Source organism: Coptis chinensis, chromosome 9, assembly GCF_015680905.1.
Source record: "Coptis chinensis isolate HL-2020 chromosome 9, ASM1568090v1, whole genome shotgun sequence".
Taxonomy (NCBI): Eukaryota; Viridiplantae; Streptophyta; class Magnoliopsida; order Ranunculales; family Ranunculaceae; genus Coptis; species Coptis chinensis.
In genome coordinates, this window is record NC_141464.1 from 49,864,287 (window position 1) to 49,874,680 (window position 10,394).

General features: G+C 41.6%; 1 protein-coding gene across 1 annotated transcript; it reads left to right on the forward strand.

Moving 5' to 3' along the window:
* Window positions 1-864: 864 nt before the first annotated feature.
* LOC147476483 (uncharacterized) lies at window positions 865-2,495 on the forward strand. The gene is made up of 2 exons (XM_086583304.1): window positions 865-1,283; window positions 1,420-2,495. The coding sequence occupies exons 1-2, from the start codon at window positions 1,274-1,276 to the stop codon at window positions 2,406-2,408; spliced, it is 999 nt and encodes a 332-aa protein (XP_086439430.1). The 5' UTR covers window positions 865-1,273; the 3' UTR covers window positions 2,409-2,495.
* The last annotated feature ends 7,899 nt before the right edge of the window (window positions 2,496-10,394 follow it).

A 10,394-nucleotide genomic window follows, 5' to 3' on the forward strand; every position in this document is an offset into this window, starting at 1 on the left:
ATGTCCATCGTTCATATCCATGTCAACCAAGGATTGACATGGATGATCGGGCGCGGACCGCATGGAGGATTCTACCGACTTGACGATTTTCTTGTTGCAAAGTCGTTAGGGTTGGTGCCGCGGATTATGCGACGACCTTTTCGCGATGGCGGGAGGCGATGGCGGTTCTTATTTCTACTGATCGGATGTTGAGAATCGATCCTACCACTAGGATCAACTTGATTGTTCAATGGTTCTCGTGCATTGGGCCGATTTGAATTTCGGGGTTCACGATTCCTATTAGCGGGAGGAATATGTTGACTATTTGGTCCGCTTCTTGTGCTTACCATCTTGATTGTTTCACGTGATAATGAATTCTAAATCCCCACGACGGCCCCAATTATGTTTCGCAATAAACCGCTTCAACACAACGAGAGCAATGGTAAATAACGACATTAAAAACGAGGAATTTGATGTTAGGGAGATGAAACCGAACCAAATAATGGTCCACGCACTCCAAGATCTATTCTTCTAGGGATCAAGTTTCCACGTAGTTCCTTATGAAAAATAATGTGGTATTTATATAGGTAGAGTAGAGAGTCTTTGTAGCTCAAGTAGTCTTGTTGCTTGAGTAATTGTGATAGAAAGATAACTATCAACCGATAACTATCTCTTTGATAAGAAATGAATCAACATAAATCAACGTCGTTAATTAATGGCAGCCAGCCATGTGGCTAAGGTTCACCTTGACCGCGAAGTTAATTCGCCCCGTCACGTTGATCCACGATATCGCGAATCGGGCTTTAGCCCTGTTGATTAAATGAATAAAATAGAGACCCCTACTAATGGACGTTTGTCACGTAGGTGGGGGTCGAAACAATACTGATAGAAATAAAGATCTCATGAAAGAGGGTGAGAATAGTATCTTGCAACGCCTGAAAATTTGTTATATACATGGTTTTAACTCCAACCCGCAGTTCTTACTGTGTAAGCACGGACTTTTGAATAATGCGTCAATGATTAGCACAATTTCTTCAGTGGTTCTAGTACAAGCTGTGCTCCGATCCCTTTACTTTAAGGATTTGAAGTTTTGTGGAGGAGTTTCTGATTATCGCTGGTCCATGTGGTTGATGGTGGTGGTCCAAGTTCTCACTATTGTCGTTGTTACTGTAGCCATTGGACTTAGATGGCTATCGTTTACTTCCAGCGCACTAGAGAATTTTCAAGAAATTAAGAAAAATCCACATCCTTATTTGCAATTTCTACATCTGTTCTCTTTGTTAAATGTACCGAAATGGTTGGAGGTGAGCTTCAGATATGTAATTTACTATCCACTTCGCAATATTGAGTATGTGTTAGTTAGTTTGTTATCCATTGTGGTTACATTAATTTTGACTCTCATTCGGTTTATTGCATCGTGCATTTTGTGCACATTTAAAGAAGCAAATGAAACATACACTATGGAATTCAAAGATTTACTTGGAAGTCTTAAAGCACGTAAGGTGGAAGTACAAGAACGGGTATTGACGAAAGCTGTGGAAGACATGGAACGATGGATGAAGAGGAATAAAAGTGGTTGCCCTGAACTCCTTAAGTTGTTATCTGAAGTTCCTCCATGGCAAGAATCTCTTGAGACTGCTTTGAATAATGCAGGGACTCAATTGTCTTGTCTTCACATGTTGTTACTTGTGGAAATAGCCAAACTCTCAACATCACCAAGTTCTTTACATGTATCTCTAACCAAGGCCTTCGATGAAGTCTTTGAAATCATTCATTTCATTGACAGCAAAAGAAATGTGGGAAGCGGCGAACATACACTAAGATCTATGTCTGCAAAAGTTATATGGAAGTTCGGGTTTCCTGAGGAAGTTATCAAAAAGCAAGAAGTAGAGAGAATTATGAATGAAACGGTTCCACGTGTTGTGATTCATGAACCAGATCCTGATGAATTCAGGTGTGATTCATTTCTTGCAGAGATTTACAAGAATCTGCCCAAGTTCTTCCCAAAGTATGTGCATGGTGATGCAAGTAACATTGTTGACTTCATCAGCCGTGGAACTTATTCAACAACTGAGCAACTACACTATAACATACAGCGAGTATTTGTTGGCATGTTGAATGTGTTTCTTCCTCAACTCCCAGATGCCATATTCAAACATATTGTTGAGAGCCCCATCGAAGAATATGAAAAACGGGTAAGATTCAGTTTGGGACTGATTTGCAAATTAGAATCTCTGGAATCTTACATGAGATTGTCATTTCCGGCGGGGAGTAATATCACATGCTTGATACATACTCAACTTTCAGCACCAGACACCATAAAGGAAGGCAAGGCTTCTGTTACTACTACTGTTGCACCTGTGATTAAAGATGTCGGTCATGAAATTGAAGCCATTGGTCAAACAACTCATTTTGGAAGTTTGAAGTAAAAAAGGAAAATACGAGAGAATGCTTATATATGTCATATCTCTTTTTTAATTCAAGTTGTCTAGTGTTATTTCATACTCGTTTGTTTTGGTCTTGTTTTTGTTGGAGATAATATCTTTAATCTTCTCTTTGCATTGATATGTTGGAGTATAAGACCACAATTATTCTCAAACAGCTACAAACTTAATCCACACCCACACCACCGTGCACTAATTACTTTTTTTTTTTTAAATAAGTTTGATTTTATTGATGGGTCAAATGCAAAGCACAGTACAAAAGGTGACTGAGTTCCTCACACTATAGGAAATGACTCAAATGAGCTAAACATTTGTACCCCTACTGAAAACATTTGTACCCCTACTGAAACCTCCTAACAAATTAACCCCCCCAGTAACACACTCTATGCCAGCCCTGCACTATGTCCTTGAAGACATAATTCCTTCTCTGCCCAGAAGAAGACATCCAATACCACAAAGTCCCCTTCACTTCCAAGACAGTTCTCTGCATAGAAAGCTCTCGGTTCTTGAAGACATGGTTATTTCTCGTTTTCCAGATGACCCAGACCCAGATCACCGCATAATGGAGTAATTGCCACACTCTGTTACCAAAGTTACTCCTACTTTTTCTCGGACATCGTTGTAACAATTCTTGTATTGAGTCGACTTGTGCCAGCACAGGGAATGCCCTCGACACCGGTTCCATCAGTTTTGCCCTAGCTCAAGTGCAAAGGAGTAATGCAGAAACTGTTGGGGTTTATACCAATACCAATCGATTCCCCTACTACACAGATAATTTGTATTTGAACACAATTCAACTCCAGACAAATTCTAAATATCAACTACAATTTATACTAACATGCCCAACTCGCTAAATAATTATTAACAACAGATAATAATGTAAAGCAGAATTAAACACATACCACAACACAAAGATATACCGTGATTTGGCCAATGATGCCTACTTCCACAAGAGCTAGTCCTTTATAAAGTGGGAAGGAAGATTACAATCTCTCCTTTCAGTCTCTCACCTTACTAGATCACTCCTCTCTCTTTAAAGGGTTGTCTCTCTGTAAAGGTTGTCTCTCAATCTTGATTGCTTTCAAGATTGGGTTTCTCTCTTTGTTCTTGTGTATTTTCGTGTCTCTTCTGAGTATTAGGTTTTGCCAAAAACTCTAACTCTTATTGCAAACTCGCGGTCCACAAAAATAGATTTCTTAGAAAAAATAGACTTGGCCGGGTGCGCTCGAAAGCAAGAACAAGCCGAAGGCGGGGTGTCTTGAAAGTGCACGGAGGTAGGGGGTGGGCAATGGGCGGGTCGGGCTAGCCTGCCCTAAACATTTAAAGCCTTTCGGTTATTAGGGCGGGGGGCCGGCCCTAAAAGTCCCCATAGGCGGGGGTCGGTCGGGTCATAAGTCTAAATTTCAAGCCCTCGACCCTACCCTAAGCCCTCTTTAACAGGTTTAGGGCGGGCCGAGCCTATATATTTTCTTCTTTTCTTGCATCGGTTTTTAAAACTTATTTATATTACAAAAAATTTCAAAGATTTGCACACTCAAAGTCCCACCACTTTGAAATTTGAATAACAACCAATCTAGTAAAATTCTTGATAAGTTCAACAATTTAAAATGCATATTCACCATCCTAAAAAACGGAAGTACATAGAGACTCATATTTATATTTCAAAATTACAGTTAAAATGCACAGGACACATTTTGGAATGAGCTTTCACTGACATAAATCCGTTATTTTTTGTACTCAAATCTCACCAAAATTACATTTAACATTGAAGAACGCAAAGACAAATAAGAGTACGGAATGAGTTTTTACTGACGTCAACCTATTTTTCATTAGGCTAATGCCCAATGCTCATTATTGTTCTTGGCGACTAGGTTAGACGGGGAGTTGTGAGGTGTACGTGAGTTGTGAGATAGAAACAATTAAGTTTACAAGTTTTTATGATATAAGACAAGTTATTAGAAGTACCCATACGGTAAGTGATAAATTACAAAGGACAGTGTTATTTTAATTGAAAATATGTAACAAGGAGTTGGATAGTTTTAGTTGTGTATTTTATAGTGAAATTATAACTAGGGCTTAGTTAGGGTCGGGCCTATGTTTCATAACCTTAGCCCTGACCCTGCCTTAGAAGGCATTAGGGTCGAGTCGGCCCTGCCCTAAACTCTATGAGGGCTTTAGTTGTAAGAGCTTTATAGGGCTTAGGGTCGGGTCGGTCAGGGCCGGGTTAGGGTCGTTAGGGCCAAATTCCCACCCCTACCTGGAGGTCGACCAAGGCATGAGCGCGGGGTGCGCCTCAAGCAGAGCAAACTGAGCACATGGCGCACTGAAGTTTAGAGGTCGAGCAAGGCATGAGCGCGTGTCGTGCCCTGTGCAAGACCAAACTGAGCGCATGGCACGCTCAGCCTTCTTCATGCAGACTAACTTCAGTTTCTCCACATGTGAGGGATAACTCCAACAATCTGCCCCTCCCGAACAATGAGGGGAGATACCTCCATGCAATTTCCAAATCAACAGGAGGAGTCTGCTACCATTCCGGCAGGAGCACAACAAATATCAAATTTACCTTTCGGTAAGACTTTGGTCATCATATCCGACTCGTTCTTGTCGGTATGGATCTTCTCGATACACAAATGCTTGTCTTCGAGTACTTCTCTAATCCAATGATAACGCTCGTGTTTGTGCTTGGATCTAAAATGGAAACTCGAATTCTTGCTCAAATAGATGGCGCTCTGACTGTCACATAGAACTACAAATTGTTTATGCTTTAGCCCTAGCATCTCTTTGCAACACTCAGTGGCTGTAATATACTCGGCTTTTGTAGTGGAGAGGGCAACACACTTTTGCAATTTTGATTGCCAAGAAACTGCCCCCCCTGCAAAAGTAACCAGATAACCGAGGTGGACTTCATCGAGTCAACATCACCTGCCATGTCTACATCAGTGTAGCTTTCAAGTAAGGGCTTACTTCCACCAAAACACAAACACGATTTGGAAGTGCCCTTGAGATATCTTAATATCCACTTAACACCTTCCCAATGCTCCTTCCCCGGATTTGACAGAAATCAGCTTTACAACACCAACGGCGAAAGCAATATCCGATCTTGTACACACCATTGCGTACATCAAGTTGCCCACTGCGGATGCATATGGAATCTTTTCCATCAAACTCTGCTTATGCTCACCCTTTGGACACATCTCTTTGGTCATGCGGAACTGGCCACCAAGCGGACAACTAACTGGCTTCGCTTGGTCCATGTTGAATCTCTTCAACACCTTCTCAATGTAGCTTTCTTGAGAAAGCCACAACTTTCCACTCTTTCTATCACGAGTGATCCGCATCCCAAGTATCTGCTTTGCTTGACCAAATCCTTCATCTCAAATGACTTACTCAAGTCTTTCTTCAGCTTGGATATCTTGTTAATGTTTGGGTCAACTATTAATATATCATCCGCATACAGCAATAACACTATGAAATCCCCATCTGGAAATCACTGAACAAACACACAATGATCGGAAGCAGACTTCTTGTATCCTTGCTTCTCCATAAAGGAATCAAACTTTATATATCACTGTCTCGGTGCTTGCTTCAACCCATACAAGCTCTTTATCAGCTTGCATACTAGGTGCTCCTTGCCTGTGACCTCAAATCCCTCTGGCTGGTCCATGTAGACATCTTCTTCAAGGTCTCTATGAAGAAAGGTTGTCTTAACATCTAGCTACTCAACCTCTAGGTTCATACTTGCGGCCATACCTAATACCACCCGGATAGAAGTCATCTTTACTACAGGAGAGAAAATCTTATCAAAGTCAATCCCTTTTCTTTGACCGAATCCCTTCACAACAAGGCGAGCTTTGTGCCTTGGGTGAGGATTGTTCTCCTCATACTTAACTTTGTATATCCACTTATTCTTGAGAATTTTTCGTCCTTACGATTTCTCAACAAACTCATAAGTGTGATTCTTATGCAAAGAATCCATCTCGTCATGCATGACCTTCAACCACTTTTCTTTAGCTGTACCTTCAAGTGCCTCTTGATAGTACATAGGTTCTCCACTATCCGATAATAGCACGTACATATGTGGTGGATACCTGGTTGAAGTTATTCTCTCTCTGTTCGATCTCCTTGCCCTATATGCTGGTGCCTCAGGAGGATGCACTTCTGCTTGCTCTGGTGGTGGTTCATGCATCTCATCTGCATCTTCTATACCAATAGGTTCTATCTCATCATGAGCAATAGGATTCTCATCATGACTTCAAACTCATGGTTCTCTACATTCTCAATGTCTTCTGCACGCTTTCACAGTAGGAACTTCTGGTTCTGAATCAACAAGATCATTGGTGAAAGCCTATAGCTTCTCACCCTCCTCAAAGTCTGCTATGGTTTGGTCTTCCAAGAACACAACATCTCGACTTCAGATTACCTTCTTGTTAATCAGATCATAGAGTTTGTAACCAAACTTTTCATCTCCATAACCCAGAAAAATGCACTGCTTGGCTTTGTCATCAAGCTTGGCTCTCTCATCCTTCAGAATATGCACAAATGCCCTGCACTCAAATACCTTTAAGTATCCATAATCAACATCTCTGCCTGACCATACTCTCTCTGGATAATCACTATTCAGAGGCTTTGACGGCGATAGATTGATCACATGCACGGCTATACGCATTGCTTCTACCCAGTAGATTCTAGGTAGCTTAGAGTAAGATAGCATGCATCTCATCCTCTCTACAATGGTACGGTTCATTCTCTTTGCTATTCCATTCTGTTGCGGTGTCTTGAGAACGGTCTGCTCATGACGAATCTCATGACTCTGGCAATACTCTTCAAACGACCCAATGTACTCACCCCTATTATCTGAGCGAATACACTTCAACAACTTCCCAGTCTCTCTTTCCACCATGCTGTGGAATTTCTCAAACACGCCAAGTACTTCATCCTTGGTTTTCAGACTATAGGCCCATATCTTTCTTGACGCATCGTCAATGAAGGTCACGAAGTATGAAGCTCCCCTGTGGGACTTCACTTTTATAGGACCACATAAGTCTGTGTGCACTAGTTCAAGGACATTATCCTTTCTGTAAAACGAGAATCTTTGGAAAGACACCCTGTGTTGCTTTCCTACCAAATAGTGAGTACATGTATTTAAATGTATACCTTTGATGTCTGGCAAGGCCTTTTTCTTAGCAAGAACTTCCATTCCTTTTATGCCCATATGACACAGTCTCTTGTGCCACAGTTCGAAAGAAGCTTCTTCTTCTGACGCATTCACTTTTACTTTACACAAACTAGCCTGTGTTTTGTAAAGAGAGCAAGTTTTCTTCCCTCTGGCTGCTACGATGGAACCTCTGCTCAGTTTCCATACCCCGTTACTAAATGAGTTTACAAAGTCATCGTCATCTAACTTCCCAGCCGAAATTAGACTTAGCCGAATGTCAGGGACATGTCTTACATCCTTGAGTGTCAAGGTGTAACCGACATTGGTTTCTACATGAACATCTCCAATGCCTATAATTTTTGAGACGCCACTATTACCCATCTTCACTTCACCATATTCACCACAGCTGTAGGTAGTAAAGAATTCCCTGTGCGGTGTGACGTGATAGGATGCTCCTGTATCTATCACCCACTCTGTATCCTGACATGAGGTAATCGAGACAAAGACACACCACAATCTGACACAATTCCCACTAGGTCGTCGACTAGTGCAGTAGTATCTCTGCCTGTGTTTCCGTTCCTCTCCACCATGTCTTCATGTACACAGTTATTCTTCTCATCCCTCTTGAGTGTTCTACACTCATACCTAAAGTGACCCTTGGTGGCACAATAGTAATATTGCCTCTCTGCCTTAGGAGTTCTAGCTTCACCCCTAGATTTACTTCTGTCATCACCCCTATAACGAGATGGTTTTCTGTTTCTACCTCTCCCCCGTTTCTCTGTGACAAGGATCTGTGAGTGAGAAGAGCTGCCTTTTGAACTCTTTCTAGTGTCCTCATTCAGCAAAGACGCGGTAGCCATCTCCATGGTAACGATTCCATCCTTGGCTGCTCCGTGTAGAGAGACTGCTAACGTCTCCCAACTTTTAGGTAGAGAGCCTAAAAGAAACAAAGCCTCAACTTCGTCTTCCAAATTAATCTTCATCAAATGCATCTTATTGATGGTATTATGTACTTCGTTAAGATGCTCAGACATTGAAGAACCTTCTTGGTAGTTCATGTTGGCAAACTTCTTAACGACTAGCACTTTGTTTCCGCCCGACTTCCTCTCACAGAAGTCTTCGAGTTTCTTCCACAAGCCAAAAGTTGTAGTCTCTTGGGATACATGGTGAAAGACATTTTCGTCAATCCACTATCGAATGTACCCAATTGCTTTTCTATCAAGCTTGCTCCACTCAGCCGCAGCAACCGTATCCAGTCTTTCTCCTCCATTCTCAATGGGTTGTGCCAAGTCCTTGCAATAAAGCAAGTCTTCCATCTTGGCTTTCCAAATGGTGTAGTTCTTCCTATTCAGACTCGTCATGCGAGTGTTCATGGAATGGTCCATTTCTACAAGTTATTTAAACTTAAATCTTCTCTCAGGAATTTTGTCAAACACCTTTCGACCAAGATTTGGATAACACCCTAAGCTAATCCAACCAAGGCTATGATACCACTTGTTGGGGTTTATACCAATACCAATCGATTCCCCCACTACACAGATAACTTGTATTTGAACACAATTCAACTCCAAACAAATTCTAAATATTAATTACAACCTATACTAACATGCCCAACTCGCTAAACAACTAATTAACAATAGATAATAATGTAAAGCAGAATTAAACACATACCACAACACAAAGATATACCGTGGTTCGGCTAATGGTGTCTACTTTCACAAGAGCTAGTCCTTTATAAAGTGGGAAGGAAGATTACAATCTCTCATTTCAATCTCTCACCTTATTAGATCACTCCTCTCTCTTTACAGGGTTGTCTCTCTGTAAAGGTTGTCTCTCAATCTTGATTGCTTTCAAGATTGGGTTTCTCTCTTTGTTCTTGTGTATTTTTGTGTCTCTTCTGAGTGTTAGGTTTTGCCATAAACTCTAACTCTTATTGCAAACTCGCGGTCCACAAAAATAGATTTCTTCTAAAAATAGACTTAAGCGCGGGGTGCGCCTCGAGCAAGAACAAGCTGAGCGCGGGGTGCGCTAAAGTGCCTGGAGGTCGACCAAGGCATGAGCGCGGGGTGCGCTTTGAGTAGAGCAAACTGAGCGCATGGCGCGCTGAAGTGTCTGGAGGTCGAGCAAGGCATGAGCGCGTGTCGTGCCCTGTGCAAGACAAAACTAAGCGCGCTCAGCCTTCTTCATGCAGACTAACTTCAGCTTCTCCTCATGTGAGGAATAACTCTAACATAAGCAAGTATGTTATGCTTTCATCATGCAAATTACACATCGAACATGTGGGAGATATCATAGTTCCTCTATGAATAAGTGCAATAAGTGCGTCACCAATCAACGTGCCGCCATGCATTGCCCCCCAAAAGAAGAATTTCACCTTTAAAGTTATTAGAATTTTCCATAGCAACTTAACTGGGAAGGGGTCAACAACGACCACTACAAAAAGAATGACTTTACTCGACTGACTATGGCTGTCGCGAAAGGTATTACGCGACAGACTAAAACTGCCGCAAGACCGTCGGAAAATGCTCTGTCGGCATAGGTTTCCGAAAGTTAAAATCAGTCAGAATAGGCCGTCGACATTGATGATCTTTACCGACAGACATTCCTACAGCTTTGGACCGTAGGATATTCCTGCTGTCTTTGACCGTTGGGTATACATGTGACAGTTTATGTCCGTCGGAAATTAGGTTTAGACGGTCGGATATTCCTACTGTCTTTGACCGTCGGGTATACCTGCGACAGTTTATGTCCGTCGGAAATTAGTTTTATATATATATTGGGATTTTAATAAAAGATCCCAACATCACATTCTTTTT